The sequence below is a fragment of the Natator depressus genome, chromosome 14 (assembly GCF_965152275.1).
Source record: "Natator depressus isolate rNatDep1 chromosome 14, rNatDep2.hap1, whole genome shotgun sequence".
NCBI classification, from domain to species: domain Eukaryota; kingdom Metazoa; phylum Chordata; order Testudines; family Cheloniidae; genus Natator; species Natator depressus.
Window position 1 is genome coordinate 43,779,466 of NC_134247.1, and position 23,720 is coordinate 43,803,185.

General features: G+C 48.6%; 1 protein-coding gene across 1 annotated transcript in view; it reads left to right on the forward strand.

Annotated features, from left to right (window-relative positions):
• The first annotated feature begins 11,971 nt into the window (after nt 1-11,971).
• LOC141998064 (uncharacterized) overlaps nt 11,972-23,720 on the forward strand; it is a 33,930-nt gene continuing 22,181 nt past the window's right edge. Inside the window, exons 1-5 of the mRNA XM_074970702.1 lie at nt 11,972-12,023; nt 12,451-12,569; nt 12,963-13,031; nt 14,416-14,535; nt 15,495-15,769. Coding sequence (XP_074826803.1) covers nt 11,972-12,023; nt 12,451-12,569; nt 12,963-13,031; nt 14,416-14,535; nt 15,495-15,769 — 635 coding nt within the window. The remainder of the gene's footprint in view (nt 12,024-12,450; nt 12,570-12,962; nt 13,032-14,415; nt 14,536-15,494; nt 15,770-23,720) is intronic.

Consider the following 23,720-nt stretch of genomic DNA (forward strand, 5'->3'; position numbering starts at 1 on the left):
TCTGCCAGAAGTGGAGAAGAAGCCCAGCTCCCAGGGACCTAGCCCTGGGAGTTGGACAGATCTCTGGTGCTCAGGTCCCAGAGACAAACGCAGCAGAGAGCCAGGTCCCTTCAGTTACTGATGAATGTGGAGTGGTAGGTCAGATGGCTTTTGGAGGGTCCTTGTGAGACAGGTCATCTGATGTTGCTCTTTAGTTCTGTTAGTTTAGCTTTTTTTTTTTTTTTCCCCCTTTTGTTATGTTGGAAACTGGGTTTGACCCCAGGGCAAACCCCTGCTGACAATGCAAGCCTGCTCAAGAGAGGGTGGGCCAACATAGGCAGCAGCCCAGAGAAGAAGCAAGAGATTTGACCAGAGAGACTCTTGCTGCTTCCTACAGGCCCTGAGCTGGAACACTGGGCAGAGAAAGGTTTGAGTAGCAGCCGTGTTAGTCTGTATTCGCAAAAAGAAAAGGCGTATTTGTGGTACCTTAGAGACTAACAAATTTATTTGAGTATAAGCTTTCATGAGCTACAACTCACTTCTTCAGATGCGTGAGCTACGACTCACTTCGTCGGATGCCCTAATAAATTTGTTAGTCTCTAAGGTGCTTTTGGGGCAGAGAAAGGGACTGCCCCTGGATGCGGGCGCTGGTCTGGCTTGTTGACCTGACATGAGGTCATGAGACTCTTGAGTTAAACTGGGGCTTATCCTGAAAGGGGTGAGACTAAACGTGACCTGACCAGAGGGCTAAGTCTGAAGACAAAGAGGATCACTGATGGATAGGGTTGCCAACTTTCTAATTGCAGAAAACGGAATACCTTTGCCCTGCCCCTTTTCTGAGGCCCTGCCCCCATTCACTCCACCACCCACCTCTTTCTGTGGCTCACTCTCCCCCACCCTGGTTCATTTTTATTGGGCTGGGGCAGGGGGGTGAGGGCTCTGGTTGGGGCTGGGGTTCCAGGGTTTGGGGTGCAGGAGGGGGCTCTGGGCTGGGAATGGGCCAAAAAGCTGGGTGCTGTAATAAACGGACACGAGGAAGGACTAAAATGTGCCATTGTTGGCATTGTGTTCCATAAGTTTGACATGTGTCTGCATGCCCTCCAAGCTGTGTTTGCTGTGTCAGGGGTAGCTGTATTGGATGGGGGAGATCTGAGGAGAGATGCAGGTGTATCCTGAGGGATCAAGTTTGCCTCATTTCAGCACTGAGTAGCAGGGCATAGAGGTTTCATTGCCCAGGGGCTCGTCAGCTCTCTGGTGGCAGACATGGCAGTGGTGTCCTGGGCTTAGTGAGGGGTAAGTGAAGGCAATGTCTCAAAAGGAACCTTCAGGGCAAGGGTGAAGTGATGGTAACACCTAGCCAGTTTGGGATGGTTTGTGTGGCATAGGTGCAGTGTTGGAGTGTAGGCTGGGGTAGGTAGTGCCTGTTCCCCACACCTGACCTAAATCCAAGTTTTGCCATAGCAAAGAGAAGATGTTAGACTTCAACGGATTCCAAGGTCAGAAGGAACCACTGTGATCATTTAGTCTGATCTCCTCCATATCACAGACTTCCCTGAATTTATCCCTGTTTGAACTAGAATGGATCTTTTAGAAAAGCATCCAATCTTGGTTTAAAATGGAGAATCCACCATTGCCTTTGGTAAGTTGTTCCAATGGTTATTTACCCTCATTGTTGCACCTTATTTCAAGACTGAATTTGTCTAGTGTCAACTGTAGCCCTGAGACCTTTGTCTGCTAGATTGAAGAGCCCTCTATTATCAAATTTCTGTTCCTCATATAGATACTTACAGATTGTGATCAAATCACCCCTTTTCTTTCTCTTTGATAAGCTAAAGAGATTGAGCTCCTTGAGTCTGTCACTATAGAGCAGGTTTTCCAATCCTTTAATCAGTCTCACAGCTCTTCTCTGACCCCTCTCTAATTTATCAACATCCTTTGTGAATTGTGAGCACTGGACACAGGATTCCAGCAGTGGTCACACCAGTGTCAAATCCAGAGGTAAAATAACCACCTGGCTCCAACTCAAGATTCCCCTCTTTATGCGTCTATGGATCGCATTAGCCATTTTGGCCACTGTCGCACTAGGAGCTCATGTTCAACTGATTATCTATCATGACTCCTAAAATACTTTGTCCTATAATGCTCATGTGTTTTGTACTCAGAGTGTCCTGGAGCATCTGTGAGGGTAGAGTGCTACTGTGTGTTATCTGAGTGTTGGGGCATCACCCAAAGAGGGCAGAGTTAAGGTTGTGTTGCAGGGTGTGGTGGGAAGATTCCCCTGGGTGTTTATGCAACAATGACTTATGTTCATTTTCAAATATATGTGCAAAGCACATTTGGTATTTGACCAGGTACTTCTTCGAGTGCTTGCTCATATCTATTCTAGTTAGGTGTGCGCACGCACCACGTGCACGGATGTCAGAAACTTTTTCCCTAGCAGCTGTCCGTAGGGCTGGCTGTGGAGCCCCCTGGAATGGCGCCGATATGGCGCTCTATATATGACCCTGCCAGCCCGACCCCACCCTTCAGTTCCTTCTTGCCGGCAACTCCAACAGAGGAGAAAGTCGTGGGGAATGGAATAGATATGAGCAACACATCTTGAAGAACAGTTACAAAAAGAGTGAGTAACTGTTTTTTCTTCTTCGAGTGCTTGCTCATATCAATTCCAGTTAGGTGACTCCCAAGCCTTACCTCGGAGCTGGGGTCGGAGTCAAGGTATTGCAGACTGAAGAATCACCCTGCCGAAGGCCGTGTCATCAAGAGATTGATGGACGATGGCGTAGTGCGACGTGAAGGTGTGCACCGAAGCCCAAGTGGCAGCCCTGCAGATTTCCTGGAGAGGTACATGCGCCAGGAAGGCTGCAGGGGAGGCTTGAGCCCTCGTGGAGTGAGCCGTAACAGCAGGCGGAGGGACATTTGCCAAGTTATAACAAGTGCGAATACACACAGTGATCCATGAAGATATCCGCTGGGAAGAAACCGGCGCACCTTTATTTTGTTCCACTATAGCGACGAACAACTGGGTTGTTTTGCAGACAGAACTATCCACAATGAATCCAAGATCTCTTTCTTGAGTGGTAACAGCTAATTTAGACCCCATCATTTTATATGTATAGTTGGAATTATGCTTTCCAATGCGCATTACTTTGCATTTATCAACATTAAATTTCATCTGCCATTTTGTTGCCCAGTCACCCAGATTTGAGAGATCCTTTTGTAGCTCTTCGCAGTCTGCCTGGGTCTTAACTATCTTTAGTAATTTTGTATCATCCGCAAATTTTGCCACCTCACTGTTTAACCCTTTTTCCAGATCATTTATGAATATGTTGAATAGGACTGGTCCCAGAACAGACCCCTGGGGGACATGACTATTTGCCTCTCTCCATTCTGAAATAGAGACCCACACTTCTCAGTTTTAGCTTGATGGAGGCTGTCACAAGGTGGTAGTTGCTGCCAACATCTGCACCCCTTCTCACTTTCACATCTGTCAGTGAGCGTTGCCATTAATCATGATATGGTCAATCTGGTTCTTATCTCTGCCATTTGGAGAACATCATGTCAGCTTGTGAATTTCACAATGTTCAAATAGGGTTCCGCCAATGACTAGGTCATTCATATTACAGAAATCAAAAAGCCTTTCTCCGTTTTCATTCATAGTGCCACACCCATGTCTTCCCATTGCTCTGTCGTTGTTTGTGTTGTCCTTACGGACCTTGGCATTCAGGTCACCCATGTCGATAGTTAGGTCGTGGTGTGGTACTCTCTCTAACTCCACCTGTAGTGTAAGGTAGAATTTGTTCTTTACTCCTTCATCACTGTCATTTGTTGGAGCATAGCCCTGAATCAGGATTATATTATTATGTTTCCCTTTCAGTCTGTCTCTCATAAGTTTGCTGCTGATGGATTTCCATTCAAGCAGGGAATGCTCCACTCCTTTCTTCAAAAGGATGGCAACACCCTTGTGGTGTTGTCCATCATCCTGTCCAGAAAACAGGAAAGTTTCTCCTGAGGCTGTTGTTAATCTTCCTGATCCCATCCATCTGCTCTCGCTGACACCCAGGATGTGTAAGCTGTAGTGTCTCCTCTCTGCTGTGACCTGAGCTAGCTTCCCTACTTCGTACATTGTAAACCAAGTTTGGTTTTAGTCATGGTGTTGAGCACTTCAGTCTTCATGCCCCTGGCTTCCTTTTGGCTTTCACCACTGACAGTCATACAGGTCATTGACTCCTGAAGGCCATCACACATAGTAATGGTCGATTTCTCTGTCACTGTTTCCGTAACATATTTTGTTTTTTACGGGACGGGTTGTTAGCCCTGTGCCTAACCCCCAAACTGGAAGACCAGGGTGTCTGTTTTGTCTGGCCGGCCCCCACAGACCAATCCGGCATGGTTGAACCTGCCAGGAGCAAAAAGTCCCCGCCGACACAGACTCTGGGGATTGTTAGAGCATGCAAGCTGTCTTGCCATGAAAAGACATGGACACCAGAGAACAGGGTGAATACACCATGCTATAATTCCCTGTACTTTTTGCTCTGTGTCCACACTACAAAACCCTCAGATATCCTGACACATGGGTGCCCAAACAGGGACTAATGGGACTTTGCTATACTCTAGTTTTTTCCACAGCCTGTGTTCACTCATGTCAGGTTCAGTGCATGGTTCCCAACTGTGTAGATGTATCCTTGGGAGGTGAAAGGGTTAAATCTCTCTGCCCAAGTATGGTGGTGTGAAGCAAGGAGATTCTTTTCCCCAAGAGTCAGGCAGCACAGACAATACTGAAGAGGTATATTCACGGCACCAGGAAGATTGATAGCTTCAAAAGTATGGTGTTACAGTGACCAGTTATACATTTTCTTATCAATTCATTTGCATTTATCTTGTGCTTACAGAGACAAACATTGTTTCAGAGAGAGAGAGAAAGAGAACACTTAACAGGATAATGACAGGAACAGAACATAGGCATAGAAACCATCCTGATTATATCAAGGGGTGGGGGTAGGGGTGAGTGTTCACAGATATCTGGAGAGCTGTGGAGGGTTTGTACTGTTCTTCCTTACTGAGAGGATGAGTTACTGGACGGACATCTGACCATTTAAGTTATCAAGTGTTGACAGCTGCCATTGTCCTTGGGCCTCGGGTATGCCTGCTTGTTAGTTATGTAGGTTTCTGCCTCAGCTGCTAACTGAATTTTTAACTCTTGCCTAACAGTGGGGAAAGTCCCCAGGTGTCTGACAGCAGAGCAGAGACAGCAGTGGGCGAAGGAGGTGGACTCCAGCTGGGGGTGGTTACTCATCAAGAGCATAAAGCAGTCACCAGAAAGGGGAGTGCCACTCTCAGGGCTGGGTACAAGTGCTGGGCTCTCCCAGGCAGGAGGAGGGAGGCCTGGCTGCTGGTAGAGGGGACTGAATGGCTTATTCTTCCTCTTAGTGCCCTCCTGGGTAATGGGAGGATGGATGTGGTGGAGTTGTAGGGCAGGAGATACAGACTGGCAGTTAGTCAGACTCAGGGACATGGTGGGAGAAGTTTCTAGGGGGAGCCTCAGTGAGGGGGAGACAGATGGACAAGCAGGCAGTTATTCAGGGATGGGGGCTTGTGGTGTGAGGTTCTGGCAGAGTTGGGCTCTGTCTGTGAAGAGGGGATAGATGGACAGGTGGGGAATGGCAGTGATTAGGGGCGTGGAAGGTTCTGGAAGAGCTAGAGCAGTTAGTGTGGGGTCTGTGGCTGGACAGACACACTGGTATTTTGTCAGGGACACAAGTGGGGATGGTGGCTGTGACCGTTATGATGATGTCCTGTAATATCCTGGACAACCCTGGCTGAATTAAGTTTGACATCTTTGGAGTTCATTGTTTTAAAAATGCAAAATGTAGATGAACTATATGGTGGGATTGTATGGAACTCCTTTAGCGGGAAGACAGGGTTAATGCAGTCTCTGGGAGATACGAGGAACTTCAAAGGACTTTCTAGGACAATTCCTGTGAAATGGATTTCCTAGGAAATACTTGTGGGGTGAGGGGTATGCAAATGACCCACTTCCAGTCCATCCTGTCAAATCTTTGCCCTGGGGAGAGAAACCCTGGAGATACCCTGCTCCAAAGGGAGTGAGACAGGGCCCTCCACCCAAGAAAGGCAACGGCTGGGGAGCCTGAGACTGGGGGTGGGGGTGCCATTGCTGGACCAGTGAGGGGAAACACAGGGGCAGTTGCCCTGAACTGTGCAGTGGAAGGCCCTGGAAGACCCAGGGGTTCTGTGAGGAGGGGAGAGACTGGCAGTTACAGAAGCATGCGAAGGGGGGGAAAGTACTTCTGGCAGGTCCAGGGCAGTTAGTTCTGGTGGTCAGCTGCCACAGGGACAGGAGGAGAGAGTGCGGGGAGGTTGTTCCAGGGTCAGTCTGTTAGTGAGGGACGGGCATGTTTCAGGAGGGGCACACTGGGGCGCTGTGCAGAAGGATTTAGTAACACTGGGTCAGTAGTGATGGGGGAACAGCCACAAGACTGGTCATGGTGGACGGTTCTGACAGATCTGGGATCTGTCTGTGTGTGAGGGGGAGACCGGTGGATAGAGAATGGAAGTGACTACGGGTGTGGTGGGGAGGTTGGGTGGGGTGGGGGAGACAGAGTCATTAGTATCACTGCAGGGGGAGTGTTTTGGAAGAGCCAGGGCAGTTACTGTTTATGCGGGGGGGCAGTTGGTGGCATTGCTGCTGGGGGGATGGAAGGTTCTGGGAGAATCAGGGCAGTTAATGTGTGTGTAGGGGTGGGGGCGACAGTCATTGGTATCACAGGGGGTGCCTCTGGGAGAGCCAGGGCAGTTAGTGTTTATGGGGTGGGGAGACAGTTGGTGGTATATCACTGCTGGGGGGGATGGAAGGTTCTAGAAGAGCCAGGGCAGTTACTGTGTGTGTAGGGGTGGGGGGAGACAGTTGCTGGTATCATGGTAGTGGGGATGGTCTCTGGGAAAGCCAGGGCAGTTAGTGTAGGGAGGGGATGGTGGGGGGACAGGCAGACTGTGATCACCATGTGAAGGAGGGCCTGGAAACAGCAGAGTCAATAGTGAATGGGGAGCAAATTGGAGGGTGTGGGCATGTTTAGGGATGGCAGGTTCAGAGCTGGGGCGGGGGGTGTCACTCGTGAGGGCAGCGGATCCGTCGCCGCAAGGGGAGTTCTGGCCATTCGTGAAGGGCAGACAGCCCAGCAGAGTTTGTCCAAGACCTCACAGGGGCCTGGAGGAGCAAAGGAGGATGCTTCTGGCAGAGCCAGGCGAGGGGGAAACCACCTGGCAGTTAGTCGGGGTGCCATGGGGCTGGAGAGAAGAGGGAAGTTGTCACAGAACAGACAGACTGACTGACATCGTGACAGCGTTGAACTACCCGTGACTGGGTTCCCTGTCTCCAACCCACCCGCCTGTGAACACAAAAATCCTGGCTGCCTCCTTTGTACCTGCAACCCCATTCAAGCTGCTGTGGTGACCTTCCCCACCCCTGCTTCTGCCCCGGACTCCTTTGCTGCCAGCCCTGCAGTATGGGCACTGTGAAGCCAAGAGGTGCAGCTTTCCGAACGGTGAGTGGGGAGGGAGACGGGAATCGGCCCTCGGCTGTGGGGTCAGACAAGATCAGGGCTGGCACTTGGGATGGTGAGCCGGGTGTGTGGTGTAGGGTTCCTGAGAGAGCAGCAACAGGGGGCCATATGCTGCCACATACGTCCCTACTGGGGGTCAGGCAGGGACGACAGAGAGTGAGGGAAGGGTCTGGAAGGGTGCAGCAGCTGCTCAGCGAGTGCCCATCCACACTGCAACGTCAGCCACGCTTGTTCTAACCTTTAATTCCAGTAACCAATGATGTTGCTGTGGCAGTTTGTGTATGATCTCTAGGTGCCGTTTTAAAAGCACCATTTTCTTTTGTTTGCCATTTCTTCCTGGTTGTCGGAATTGGGAATTCTTTGAACAATCACCATTGCTCTTCCTCCGGGAGTTACTTGTTAGACAGCCAATAGCATTTGTTCTTTTGTGGCAGCCAGTTCCAGGGGCAGAATTTGCACCCAGGTCCCTTTGGCAGCTGGATTGGGGACTGAGGGTGGGTGGGGGGGACTGAATAAGAAACACTTTCCACACAGTAATTTGAGGGACCATCATGTTAAATAATTTGCACTGAATGCAGGAGTTACTATCTCAAGTTCTCTAGTCTGGATTATGCAGGAGGTCATATTAGATAAAGTGGCCGCGTCTGTTACTCTACTATTATCCACATTTTGTGGTGCTATAAAAATAACAATTTAATACTGTAATCAGTAAAATGTACTGCCTGACCACTAGATGGTGCTGCTGCTATAGAGAATTGAAGTGGAGACTATATCTAGGCCAAACTTTTCAAAAATAGGAGCCTAAAGTTGGGTGTCTATATAGATTGAGAAGCTAAGTAAGTGGCTTGGCTTGCAAGAGTGCTGAGCACCCAGTAGCTCCCACGAATGTCAGTGGCTGCTGTGGATGATCACCACCTCTGGAAAACACACCAAGATGCCTCAAGCTGGGAAACCAGAAAGTGAGGCACTTGAACAGAGTGGACACTTTAAAAATCTGTAAAAAGAAAAAAGAAAAGGAGTACTTGTGGCACCTTAGAGACTAACCAGTTTATTTGAGCATGAGCTTTCGTGAGCTACAGCTCACTTCATCGGATGCACGAAAGCTCATGCTCAAATAAACTGGTTAGTCTCTAAGGTGCCACAAGTACTCCTTTTCTTTTTTCTTTTTACGAATACAGACTAACATGGCTGTTACTCTGAAACCTTTAAAAATCTGTGGTACTGGAACTCAGATCTCCTAGCTCCAGTCGAGTGCTTTAACTGTAAGCCTGTCCTTTCTTTCTTCCTTCTGTCTCAAAATCAGTGAGTGTTGGAGCATCTTAGGTTTAGTAGGACTGAGGACCTAACAATAGTGTACTCCTCAGTGCTTTAAGAAATAATGGTAATAGGCTTGCTCACCAGTCATAGCAAGTGTGTGGAGAACTCTTGCAGGATCTGAGATTACTTGTTATGCTACTGCATGGTGCCTTATGCAGAATTTGTTTCAAGTGAAACTGGAAATTCTCAAGGTGAATGGTGCCCTCTGCTCTGGCAGAATCTTAGTCAGAGCCATTTAGAGGTACTCTGGCCTGACCTTTCTGACTAGAACCCTGGAAAACTTAATAAAAACATCTTTGTGGAGTGCATGGTAATGTCTGGGTGCAATAAAGCAGCAAATAATGTGCATCATAATCAGTACAACTGAGAGTAGAAAGGGGGAGAATCTGATTCTGTAGAATTTTAAGGGAAATTTCTATGGCTTTTCTGCATGATGTTAAAGTGACACTGTTAAAGGTGACTTGTAACAACTAAGTAAATGTGGAGGGAAGTGTATTGAATGTGAGCACTTTCTTGCTGCTTTCAGGTACATGAAGGTCTGAAGGGGTCTTTTATGTTAAATTATGGATGCGGGCATGTTCACAGCATATACACAGAAAAAATAGATAAAAACAGAACCACTCTTGCTGGAAGGTTGCAATGTAATTGTTTTATTTCTTAGAATTGAGAATGATAACACAAGAACCCAAAACACACAGAGAGAAAACAGGCTGCTCCCTATGGTGGCGAGACACAACTCACCCACCTTGCTTTACTTTGGCTTTTTCACATGCTTTGCCACAGAGCTCCTTGTCTGCAAACAAGACCAGGAACCTCCTACTGTTAAAGAGAGCACTTGCAATTCTAATGCAGTCCTCAATACATGGGGGTCGGGGTGGGGTGGAGGGGATTTGCCTTTATATATTAGAAATGTGGATCTTGCCTGTCCTGTTTGTCGGGAGACTCTATGGCTAACCAGAGAACTAGTGCGTTTATTGTATCAATATCAGATTCTGAATGTGGGGTTTGTTAGTTGTGCTCCTTCTCCTGCCTGGCTCATCAGCAGCCGAGCTACAACACTGGATGGAGCTATGTACCCAGATTTTGGGAGTAAATTACTTGGCACAGTAGCCCCTTTAAAGTTAAAGGGCTTGTTGATCAGAGGTTTTGAGCAGAACTGTTAGCAACATCCTGTTTGAGGGGCCTCTCCTCTTGTGGTGGTGATAAGTATGAAGCATCAGTATGACTGGTATGAAAACATAATCTAGGCTGTGTTACTGAGTCTGCCACTTACCCAAAATACTCAGCTAACATAGCTAACCTCAGAAAGATGCTTCCAGCACCCAAAATTCCCATAATCACTTTATACCAACACAGACTGACTGTCTCTAAAGATCCATTTTGGGGTGAAACATTGTCATTGTCTCTTTGGAATAAAAATAGTCACTGGGTATTTTAATGTTGTACTGCGACATGTTGGTATTTTCCTAGATCATCAGCAGGGAATGAAAGAAACACATGGGGGAGAGGGGAAAACCGCAAGGGAAGCTAGAAAAAACCTTCATTTATTTCAGTGCATTTAACACCTCCCACATCATTACCAAAAGTTAACTTTTCATTATTGAGATGTGCTGTATATACAGAAAGGATACACTGTCTATGCCCCTTACAATATTAACAAAAGAAATGGTCAGACTTAGGCTTGACAGAATTTGATTCTTATGTTCTTCTTCGAGTGCTTGCTCATATCGATTCCAATTAGGTGTGTGCGCGCCGCGTGCACGATCGTCGGAAGATTTTTACCCTACCAACAGCCGGTGGGTCGGCTGAGGCGCCCCCTGGAGTGGCGCCTTCATGGCGCCAAATATATGCCGCAGCCGACCCAGCGCCCCCTCAGTTCCTTCATACCGAACCGTGACGGTCGTTGGAACTGTGGAGCGCGGCTTAGCTGAACTCCACTTTCCCTAGCTTCTCTTGTTAGCACTCATAATAGTTGTAAAGAGTTTTAAATAGTTGTTAATAGTTCGTTAGTAAGTAGTTATAGTTCTTAGTGTAAATAGTAGTAGGGGGGTAAGGGGTTTCTCCCCTTCCCTCCATCCCGGTACCCGGGCTGATGCCTAGGTCTCCGGGTTTCAAACCGTGCTCGGCCTGCCTTAAGCCGATGCCTACGGGAGACCCCCACGACTCCTGCTTGAAGTGCCTGGGGGAATCGCATCAAGCCGACAAGTGCCGCATTTGCAAGGCTTTCAAACCTCAGACTAAAAAGGAGCGGGACTTTTGCCTGAAGCAGCTCCTTATGGAAGCGGCACTTAGTGCGATGTCCTCGGCCCCTCGCTGAGACCCGGCGCCGACTTTGTTGGTTCGGAGCGCGCCTGCAGCACCGGAAGGCTCAGCGCAACGTCCGGACGCTGGCAAAGACTCCCAGCACCGATCGTCTCCGGCACCCCTACCAGCGCGGCGTCGCTCCCTGTCTCCGGGACCGAAGAGGCAGCACAAGGAACATGCTGCCCCTTTGCAGTCGCTGGCGCCTCCTGTACCTCCCTCGGAGCCACATCCAGTGTTGGAGCGATTGGCAAAGGCACCAACCCCTTCACCGTTGACTCCGGCGCCGCAAGGGCCGTTGAGTCCGGTGCACGTAAGCTCCCCGGTGCACACCGTGGTTGAGCTTAGGCCACCGTCTACGCCGGAGACATTCTCTGCGGCGCGCGACCTGATTGCGCTCACCGAGCCCGGACTATTGCAGCCTCCAGTGCCGCCGGTACGGGCTGTTCCCTCAAAAGGAAAGCCCTCCATGCTACACCCTCCGTCGCAGAGCGAGATAGGACGGCACCGATCCCGGTCATCGTCCCGATCCAGACGCCGGTCTCGTTCCCGGCACCGCTCGCAGTCCCGGCAGCAATCACCATCTCGGCACCGGTGGCACTCGCAGCGCTGCTCCGCCTCATGAAGCTCTTCTTTGCTGTACGGTCGGTACCGGTCCAGCTCCCGGCACTGACCATGGCGCCGGTCTGAGTGCCAATTTACTTGGAGTCGATCCCGGGCAGATCCACCCATAGATCTTCGCCGAGGTCCAGATCCGGCTCTAGGCACCGATATGGCCACCGGTACCAATCGGGATCATGGTTCCGATCGGGATTGCAACACCGATCTCCATCTCCCTGGCGCAGTGCGGTACCACATGCCAAGACAGCACCGCAAACTTACTCGGCACCACCTTGGCCGTCCTGCTCCGCCTCGAGGTCATCTCAAGCAGGAAGTGGCTACCACGTTCAGGACCAAGAGGTGGACGGTGCTAGCCAATGGCAGGATGAGGGCCAGGACCCTGGTCAGGGTCCTCCACAATGGTCCTTTTGGACTCCTTGGGCTTATGTTCAGGCCCAGGGTGTCCCCTCAGGGGCTTCTCGCTCTGCCCACTCGGAGCCCTGTGTACCGGAAGCCACCATGAGTCGCCCTCCCCTGGGTGGCTCAGAGGCGAGTGCCCTGCCCCCAGTTCAGGCCCACGCCCCTAGCGTGGTGGACCTAGGGCAACCAGACCCTCCCCAGCAAGACCTTCCCCAGGACCTATTAGTCCTGGGTGTATCCTCCTCATCTTCCTCAGACGAGGCGGTAGCAGGTACGTCCTCCTCTGGCCCCCCACCTATAGACCTCCGTGCCCACCAGGAGCTGCGCCACAGGGTGGCACAAAACATGAACCTCCAGGTGGAGGAGATGGTGGAGGTAGAGGATCCAGTAGTGAACATTCTGTCTGCCGACACACCATCCAGAATAGCCTTGCCCTTTATTCGGACTATTCAGGCTAATGCCACTACAATATGGCAATCTCTGACATCTATTCCTCCTACAGCAAATGGGGTGGAGAGGAAATATCTTGTCCCCTCCAAAGACTTTGAGTACTTGTATACTCATCCCCAGCCATGCACCCTCGTTGTACAGTCTGTTAACAAGAGGGAGAGACACGGCCAACAAGCCGCCGCGCCCAAATCCAAGGACGCTAGACGCCTGGATTTATTTGAGCGCAAAATATACTCTACTGGTGGCTTGCCGCTCAGAGTGGCTAACCAGCAGGCCCTCTTGAGCTGATATAATTATAATACCTGGAACTCGATGCAGAAGTTCAAGGAGCTTATCCCTCAAGAGTCCAGGGAGGAGTTCGGGGCTTTAGTAGAGGAGGGCAAGAAGGTAGCCAGAATGTCTCTACAAGCCTCGTTAGACATGGCAGACTCGGCAGCTAGGACTCTAGCCTTAGGAGTAGCTATGTGCTGCATCTCCTGGCTACAGGTCTCCAGTCTCCCACCTGAACTCCAGAAGACCTTACAGGACCTACCCTTTGATGGCCAGGGTCTGTTCTCGGAGAAGACAGACTCCAGGCTTCAGAGTCTGAAGGACTCAACTGGGCCATCAAGCGCTCACTGGGCATGCATACCACGGTAATGCAATGTAGGCCCTTCAGACCCCAACCACAGCACACCTACCCCAACCCCCGGCCCAGACAGGACTTCTTTAGAAGATGCGGCCAAGGTGGTAGGCAGAGACAGTCTGGTCAGCAGACGGGCCAGAACCAGGGTCCCCCCAAACCATCGGCGGGACCCAAACAAAACTTTTGAAGGTGCGCCCGAGGGCGGAGCACCTGTCTCCTTCTAGGATCCTTCCCTGCCTATCTACAACCGTCTCTCCCATTTCCTCTGTGCGTGGTCTCGAATATCGTCAGACAGCTGGGTCCTACGCATGGTGGAAAGTGGATACAGCCTTCAATTTGCTTTCCCCTCCCCGTCCCTCTTCAGGGACCCTTCTCACGAGCAACTCCTTTTACAGGAGGTGCAAATGCTCCTAGCTATCGGAGCGATAGAGGAGGTTCCAAGGGAACTGAGGGGCAGGGGGTTTTACTCCCGATATTTTCTAATCCCCAAGGCAAAGGGGGCCTATGGCCCATCGTGGACCTGCGCGGACTTAACAAATTCATGGTAAAGTTGAAGTTCTGTATGGTTTCCCTGGGGACCATTATTCCTTCCCTGGAGACTGGTACGCCACCCTCGACATGAAGGACACGTATTTCCACATAGTGATTTACCCGCCACACAGGCGTTTCCTTCGCTTTGTGGTCAACTGACAGCACTTCCAGTTTACCATCCTTCCCTTCGGTCTATCCATGGCACCAAGGGTCTTTACGAAGTGTATGGCCGTCATAGCTGCCTCCCTTCATTGACATGGGATCCAAGTGTTTCCGTACCTCGACGACTGGCTCATTCAGGGCCACTCCAGGGACCAGGTGCAATCTCATGTTCAGTTCACCATGATCATGTTCAGACAGCTAGGCCTGCTGCTCAGTGTAGAAAAGTCCACTTGGGAGCTGACCCAAAGGATAGACTTCATCGGCGCAGTCCTAGATTCGAGACTCGCCCATGCGTTTCTACCGGACACACATTTTCAGGCCCTAGTGAACATCATCCACAGCCTGCAAGGCTTCCCAACTTCGACAGTACACACGTGCTTAGGTCTCCTGGGACACATGGCATCTTGTACCTTTGTGACCAGACATGCCGGACTACGCCTCTGTCCACTTCAGGCCTGGCTCTCAACCGTATACCACCCAGGCTGGCACAGCATGGACACGGTGGTCACGGTACTGCCGGACATCTTAGGCTCCCTAAACTGGTGGCTGAACCCCAAGTCAGTAGTCGAGGGGGTACCATTCCATGCCCCACAGCCCTCCCTGGCCCTAACCATGACCGCATCATCTCTGGGTTGGGGCGCTCACCTCGGGAACCTTTGCACGCAGGGCCTTTCGTCCACACAAGAGATATCCCTGCACATCAATGTATGGGAGCTGAGAGCAATGCACCTGGCTTGTCAAGTATTTCACATGCACCTTCAGGGCCGTTGTGTTGCAGTTCTCACAGACAACACAATGGCCATGTTTTATATCAACAAACAAGGGGGAGCACTATCGTCCCCCATCTGTCAGGAAGCCATTCTCCTGTGGGAATTCTGCATAGCCCACTCGATTCATCTGGTGGCGTCTTTTCTCCCAGGAGTCCAGAACACCTTCGCAGACCGCCTCAGCAGATCCTTCCAGGCTCACAAGTGGTCGCTTCGCCTGGACATCATCCACTCTGTCTTCCAGAAGTGGGGATTTCCCCACATAGACCTATTCGCCTCTCGCGAGAATCGGAAGTGCCAGGTGTTCTGCTCTCTCCAAGGATGTTCCCCAGGTTCCCTGTCAGACACCTTCCTAATACCGTGGAAAGACCACCTGTGTTACGCCTTTCCTCCATTCCTGTTAGTCCACAGGGTCCTGCTCAAGTTGCGCAGGGACAGAGCCCGCTTAATTTTGGTCGCCTTGGCGTGGCCCAGGCAGCACTGGTACACCACTCTCCTAGAGCTGTCGGTGGTCACTCCAATTCCACTTCTGTTGTGGCTGCACCTGATCACGCAGGAACACAGACGACTCTGCCACCCCAACCTGTGATCCCTCCATCTCACAGTGTGGATGCTGCATGGCTAACTCAATCTGAGATACGTTGCTCCCACTCGGTGCAACAGGTCCTTCTGGGTAGTAGAAAGCCCTCTACCAGATCCACGTATTCGGCCAAGTGGAAGCGTTTTTCCTGCTGGTGTGCTCTGGGTGATATGGCCCCCCTGCAGGCGTCGGTACCTACCATCTTGGACTACCTCTTGTCCTTGAAACAGCAGGGCCTGGCAGTTTCATCCATCAGAGTACACCTAGCAGTGATTTCAGCCTTCCACCTGGGCGAAAATGGGCGCTTGGACTTCTCCAATCCCATGGTCAGGAGGTTCCTCAAGGGATTGGAATGCCTGTACCCGCAAATTCGGCATCCGGTCCCTACGTGGGACCTCAACCTGGTCCTATCCAGACTCATGGGTGCCCCGTTCGAGCCAATGGCCACCTGCTCGCTCCCGTACCTTTCCTGGAAGACAGCCTTCCTCGTAGCTATCACTTCAGCGAGGTGTGGGTCCAAGCTTAGAGCCCTCACATCGGAACTTCCTTACACGGTGTTCCACAAGGACAAGGTACAGCTGCAACCACACCCATCCTTCCTTCCTAAGGTGGTCTCTGCCTTCCATGTCAACCAAGACATCTTCCTCCCCGTCTTCCGTCCGAAGCTGCATGCCTTTCAATGGGACCAACAGCTGCACTCCCTAGATGTTCGCAGAGCCCTCGCCTTTTACATTGAGCGAACGAAACCCTTTAGGAAAACAACTCAGCTGTTCGTTGCTGTGGTAGACCGGATGAAAGGCCTCCCGGTCTCCTCACAGCTCATCTCATCCTGGATCACATCATGCATCCGTGCGTGCTATGATTTGGCTGGTGTCCCATCTACACACCTTACTACCCACTCCACCCGGGCTCAAGCTTCGTCCTCCGCTTTCCTGGGTCATGTACCAATTCAGGAGATATGTAGAGCAGCAACTTGGTCATCGGTACATACCTTTGCTATCCACTATGCAATAGTCCAGGAGTCAAGAGGTGATGCGGCATTTAGTTCAGCAGTTCTACACTCCGCGACATCTCACTCCGACCCCACCGCCTAGGTAAGGCTTGGGATTCATCTTGTTGGAATCAATATGAGCAAGCACTTGAAGAAGAGAAGACGGTTACTCACCTTTGTAACTGTTGTTCTTCGAGATGTGTTGCTCATATCCATTCCAAACCCGCCCTCCTTCCCCTCTCTCGGAGTAGCCGGCAAGAAGGAACTGAGGGGGCGCTGGGTCGGCTGGGGCATATATTCGGGGTATACACTCCAGGGGGCACCTCAGCCGACCCACTGGGCGTTGCTAGGATAAAAATCTTCCGACGATCGTGCACGCGGCGCGCACACACCTAATTGGAATCGATATGAGCAACACATCTCGAAGAAGAACAGTTACAAAGGTGAGTAACCGTCTTTTTTATAATTTTGACAGATAATTCAACATTTATTTTTAAGCATTTTTCCATTTTTATCGATTTAAATTTTCACAGTTGTAGGAAACTATTGCAGAAGGTCAGACAATTATTTAATGACAGTAGATCTTGAGATTCAAAAAGTTAAAGCTTTATAACTGTTAAAACATATTGTCAGTACCATATGTCACAGTATACAAAGTAAATATCCTTAAATCAAACTCTTGTTCTGAAGCCCCAATTACTTTGTCTATCTGTAAATTTTGATTATTATTGATTGGAAATATTTTTGGGGTCAGTTTGTGTGTGTGGGTATGGTGAAATCTATGTTTACTGACATTTATTGATAAGAATCTAATCTTTCCAAGCCTAGTCATAAGAATGGCCGTACAGGGTCAGACCAATGCCTCATCTAGCCCAGCATTCTGTCTCTGACAGTGGCCAATGCCAGATGTTTCTGGCAACTGGAGACTTATGGGCACCTGGAGCACAGAGTTGTGTCCCTGATCATCTTAGTTAATAGCCATTGATGGACTTATTCTCTATGAATTTATCTAATCATTTTTTGTAGTTTTGGCCTTTACAACGTCCCCTGGCAATGAGTCCTGCAGGTTGTCTGGGTATTGCATGAAGAAGTACTTCCTTTTGGTTTAAACCCGCCTAATAATGTCATTGGGTGACATCTAGTTCTTGTGTTCCCTATTCATTTTCTCCACACCATTCACAATTTTATAGACCCCTATCATACCTCCAGCCCTTAGTCATCACTTTTCTAAGATGAACAGCCCCAGTTTTCTTAATCTCTCCTCATATTGAAGCTGTCCCATCTCCCTCATCATTTTTGTTGCCCTTGTCTGCACCTTTTCCAGTTCTAATGTACCTTTTTTGAGATGGGGTGACCAGAACTGCACACGATATTCAAGGTGTGGGCATGCCATGGATTTATATAGAGGTATTATGACATTTTGTATTTTATTACTTTCCTAATGGTTTCGAACATGGTTATCTTTTTTGACTGTCGCTACACATTGAGCAGATGTTTTCAGAGAACTACCCACGATGACTCCAGGATCTCTTTCTTGAATGGTAACAGCTAATTTAGATCTCATAATTTTGTCTGTTTCGTTGGGATTATTTTTCCAATGTGCATTACTTTTCACTTACAAACACTGAATTTCATCTTCCATTTTGTTGCCCAGTCACCCAGTTTATTGAGATCCCTTTGTAACTCTTCACAGCCAGTGTTGGACTTAACAGTCTTGAGTAATTTTGTATCATCTGCAACTAGTCTCTTACAATATGTATAGTACTGCATCTAACACACTGACGTAATGTACCAGAAGACCAGTCAATGGTCAGTTGGCAAGTTTTTGCCACCTCTTCCTCTCTGTTTTTTGGACACATTATCATTAAAGGAGTTAAGTATATGTGCTTCCAAAGCCCATAGTCTCCCAGGCCCAGATCCACAAAGGTATTAGGCCCCCAACTTCTACTGGTTTCAATGGAAGTAATGAACCTAAATATCTTTGACCCTACTGACTATTTTGAGGTCTGTATGAGTCCCTAATTGCCCCGTCTTAAAAGATACTTTTCAGAGTAGCAGCCGTGTTAGTCTGTATTCGCAAAAAGAAAAGGAGTACTTGTGGCACCTTAGAGACTAACCAATTTATCTGAGCAAATAAATTGGTTAGTCTCTAAAGTTGCCACAAGTACTCCTTTTTCTTTTTAAAAGATACTGAGCACCTATAGCTTCCACTGACTTCAGTGGGAGTTGATGGTCCTTAGATTGTGTCTTACATGCTCTCAGATGATTTGATCACGGCTATTTATTAAGCTAACAAAGATTGTTTTGCTGCTTACCTCCCCCCTCCCCTCCCCCCATTTATTTGTTTAATCTACCTGTTGTCAGTCTGCTGATGATGAAAGTTCCTACCTCAGAGCTACTGTCTTATGTGTACGATGCCTAACATGACTGGGGCCTTTAGGAGCACCATTACAGAAATCCTTAGGAATGGGTTAAGCAACAAAATTAGCATTGACATATTGCCACAGTTACACATGCAACTGTGGGAATTGTATGCACAAACTAATTTTGCAATTGCACACTTTTGTGTACAACTGCACTCGTAAGGCTTTGAAGTTTAGGCAAATAATAAGTGTCCTGAATTGCCTCCTCTTTACAGCTGTATTGCTGCAACACGACTTAATTTTGGTTTCCTCTTTAAATTTCTGGTTTAATACAACTGACAAGCATTCAGGTATAAAGTCTTTATACATTACTCGGAAGTTAAATACATTTGTCTCACACCTGTCAAATGTTTTTTTAAAACTTATTCATTGGCTTCTAACATGAAGATTCTTTACATCAAATTATATTTTTATAAAAATATAAAGTAATTTCATTGTTTTATCCTCATCAAGTTGTTGTTTTATCCAAAACACCTGCAGTTTATTTTGAGAGGGAACTGTTTGAGAATTTGCCTAAGGATCATCTTACGGTTAAACATAGACTTAGTCAAGCAACATTAGTATAACTCCCAGCCCTGCCACAGACTTCCTGTGTGACTTTAGACAGATCATGTCTCTCTGCCTCAGTTTCCCCATCTGTAAAATGGAGCTGTTTACCTACTCATAAAGCCATTGAGAGGATTTAACATGTGTTTATAAAGCCCTCTGAGGGCTCCGGATAGGATATTATTTATTAGTACTAAATACTACATTTAATTGTAATTAGTCAGTTCTCTGAAAAAATGTACTACAGAAATGCTGAGTACAATAGTTATTCTACCTTGAGTCCCTCTTTGAGACGGGTCGCTGTGAAACCCTGTTCAGCTTGCATCTTTTTATGTTCTGTTAAATTATTAGATGTGAAGGAGTAGCTAAGCCCATGCTAAGACTGTCCAACTTAGGATATAGCAGGCCTGTGGTAACAGTGACCTCTCATCAAGGGTTTGAACTGAGAAACCACTGGAAAATGTAGACAAGTTATAGCTGCAGATAGAAGAGCAATATTTAGACATTGTTAATCTGATTAGACAGAACTTCAGGATGCATGAAGATTATATTGTGTGTTCAGAAAACAAAGTTAAACCAAAGAATCATACAGGTAATGATTGTGTAATGAAGCCAGACACACAACTCCATCATGTTATTCACTCTTAGGGCTTGTCCACACTACGCAGCTTTTAGCGACTAGGCTGTGTCAGCACAGCCTTGTCGCTAAAAGTCAGCGTGTGTGAATGCTCTGTCGGTATTTTGTCGGCACTTTTGCCGACAAAATACTTCCAGTCCCGCAAGCGGCGTTAGCTTTGTTGGCAGGAGCAAGCCACGTTCACAATGCCACTTGCATCGGCAAAACTTTTTTGTCTCTTGAGGGGGGCTTTTTTAAGTACCCGGGAAAGACAAAAGTTTTGTCAACAACATCAGAGTGTAGACAAGCCCTTAGATGTGGCTATCCTCCTCCTCCTCCTCCTCCTCCTCCTCCCTTACCTGTTCCCCTTTGGAACACAGGGTTAGATGCTTTTTTTAATAGACCTAACACAAGTGTGAGCCTTTGAAAATGGGAGGGATTAAGCTCTAGGTGTTTGCCTTCACGCTGCTCAAAATCACTATTGTTTGTTTTGTTTTGTTTTGTTGTTGGGGGTTGGTCCTGCTTTGAGCAGGGGGTTGGGCTAGATGACCTCCTGAGGTCCCTTCCAACCCTGATATTCTATGATTCTGTGATTACTAGGAGTGGACATAGGGGCAGATTCACAAAGGTATTTAGACACACAGACCCCAGAATTAGACACCTAACTCCCAGTTTTAGGCTCCACGGAGATCCACAACACTCCCACCAAGCACTGCAGACACCTACCTTTTCATGGGAAAAATTCCCTAGGTGCTTTTGCCTCTGAGCATAGGCCGTGCTGCCTCACTGGAGGTGTCAGGATGCCGAGCTCCCGCCTAAGTCCCCACACAATCCATGACCCAGGGTAGGTAGGTGTTTGCTCATCTAGCTCACATGCAGGGCCTGATCCGGTAAGTGTGCTCAGGGGCTGCCTCCCACATTGGCTCCCATTCAAGATGTGGGCAGCACTGGAGGTGAGAGCGGCACCCACCTTATAACTTTTAGCCCGGTGGGTAGAGCACTCACCTGGAATGTGGGAGACCCAGGTTCAATGTCCCTCTCTGCCTGAGGGGGAGAAGGGATATGAAGAGGGGTCTCTTGGGAGTATGCACCAGCCACTGAGCTAGGGGTAGTCTGATGGGGAGAGGGTCCCTAAGTCTCTCCTGTTGAAGCTGTTCCACTGTGAATAAATAAATATTCATTGGAGCAGGGCGACTGGACCATGAGTCTCCTACCTCCCGAGTGGGTGTCCTAACCCTTGGACTACACAGCCATTTATTCTCTTTCCCCCAGAGGCGCCGACATTCTAATGTGCTGTGGGGTGCTCGACCCCCCCCGGCTCTGCTCCAGGCCCCGCCCCGCCCCACTCCACCCCCACCCCACCTCTTCCTGCCCAGTTCCGCCCCCTAAGCGCACCTGCCCTCGCTCCTCCCCTTCCCTTCCAGTGCTTCCTGCATGCCACGGAACAGCTGATCCAAGGTGGGCGGGAGGCACTGATCAGCAGGGCTGCCGGTGGGTGCTCAGCACCCACCATTTTTTCCCCGTGGGTTCTCCAGCCCTGGAGCACCCACAGAGTCGGCGCCTATGCTCACCCCGCTCCGCGTGCTCCAAAGGCATATGATATGTGAGCCAGGATCTGAATGAGCTCTCTCTTTCCTTCTGTTGATGCACTGGGGCTCATCTCTCTCCAGGGCGGCAGGGAACCACACCACCTCACTACAGTGTCCAAAGTGGCCTTGCTACTTGGGTGCTAAATATGTTTCATGCATGGCAGCCAAAATCTGTGCATCCAAACAAACGCTTTTATACATGAATTGGATAGAACTACGTGATTGGTATGAGCAAAGATCCTCTGCACATCACATGTGTTTTTCATGTACAAATACATAGTAACCTTAAGGCCTTTTTTTTTTTTTTTTTTTAAATGGCCGTCTTCTTCTGAGAGCTTTGCCTGAATAAGGCTTGGGCTGTATAGTACATGTCATGCTCCACTAAACAGCAGTTCAGACCTATGATGATCATGGGTTCCATATAGGTATTTCTGACAGGTAGAATGGGCCCCCGCTGTAGCAAGTGTTGTACAAATAGAGCTGATTGTCCCTGCCCCCAAAACCTTAGCAGTCTAAATATACAGGACAGGGAAATGGGCATAACAGACAAGCAGAGTAAACGAATGTGATGGCCTGGAAATATCCTGCTACTGCCCCAGTAATTTGTATTCCTTGGATGGGGTTTAGTTAGGAGGGGATTAGCTGCTGAACAGACAAAGGAAGGGGGTGAAGGGGCATAGGAGAGGGAGGGAAGGGAAGAGAGGAACATGGAAGCATGATGGGGTGAGGCTGAGGGGAAGGCATTGGAGCAAACCAGTCCCTGCTGTAGCACTTGTTGAGGCAGCTTCTGCGTCTGCTCCTGCAGGCTACCGTCTCTTTGGCCTCTGGGACTAGTTCCTCCATGGACGTTTTCTTTCCCCAGCCCCACATCATGGCTCGGGGTGGGGGGTTGCTGCTGCCTGGGTCCTGGTGCTCTTGTAGGTTGCGGTGGGAGAGATCGCTTCTGCACAGTTCTGGTTCTAGAGGTATTGGGCCGGGGGGAGAGGGGGTCCTTCCAGATGGGCCCCACCTCTTCCCCTTCCCCAGCCCAGTGTGGCAATACCTGCTGCTTTTGGATCTGCTCTTGCTGTCCTTCGTAAACGTGAATTGTGACACTAGACGTAGGGGGTTGGGGGGTCACTGTTTGTTTATTTTGGGTTTTAAAAAGGTAGAGATGTTTATTTTACAGAGATTAAGAATCTATGTGGTGTTCTTTACTGGACTACAACAGTTTCCAGAGATGATAGATGTTGGTCTAAACTTTTTAATGTTGTCCCTCAAATTCTTTTTTTTATTTTGTATTTTCTATGAGAGTGGGTGTCACAACCCATGCTGAGTTAAAGATAGCCCTGCAAAGTTTTCTGCTGTTTGCTTGCTGGTTTGTACAAGAAAGGAAACTGAGCATTTAACCAGCACAATTAACACTTCAGACTTCTGATACTGCAAGCCCCTGAGCCCAGCTACCTTTTTCCAGAGAGCTAGGTCCTGATTCTGCAAGCTCTTCTGCATGTTTACCTTAAAGCATGTGCATACTGCTCTTGATGCCAGTGGGACTGTTCACATGCGGAAAGCGAAGCATCTGCATAAATGTTTGCAAGGTGAGAACTTGTTTTGAAACCTACTGGAGAAAACAAAATCAGATGACAATTTTTGTTACCACTTCTGCGAGCGCCATAGTGAAGTGATTAACAGCTAACAAAATCTCTTTTGTGCATCATCCTGTTAACCACAAAATTCTTCCCCCTTATTACCCACCTGCCTTTGCTAAACATCCGCATCATTTTTTCACTAATTGCTCTGCTCACAAATTACATGTTCCCAGACCTCATGGATCTGCTGAATAATCGTACAGTTTTGTTTCCAGCTATATGCTACTTACTCTAATACAGTGGCGTCATTTCAAAATTTTTTTGTGGAGGGGGAGATTGTGTCAGCATATAGAACATAATCACATATAATGTTCTATCTTGCAAGGTTTGGGGGGAGGGGGAGCATATAGACCTATGAAAAGTTGGGTGCTCCAATGTTCACTGTAAAGGATCTTAAAATACCAAAATACTGTACATACAAACGCTCCCCATCATATTGCTTTGTGCTGTAGAAACACGTTTGCCCCTTCCTGTCTCTTGCTCACTTAAACTGCAACTTTACGGTGATTTTAATAGTATACAGCTTTTTGCGTCTAAACTGAGATTTCAAAGCAGCCTAAGGGAGTTAAGTACCCAATTCCTATTTAATTTCAGTGGGATTCGAGTGCTTAAATCTCA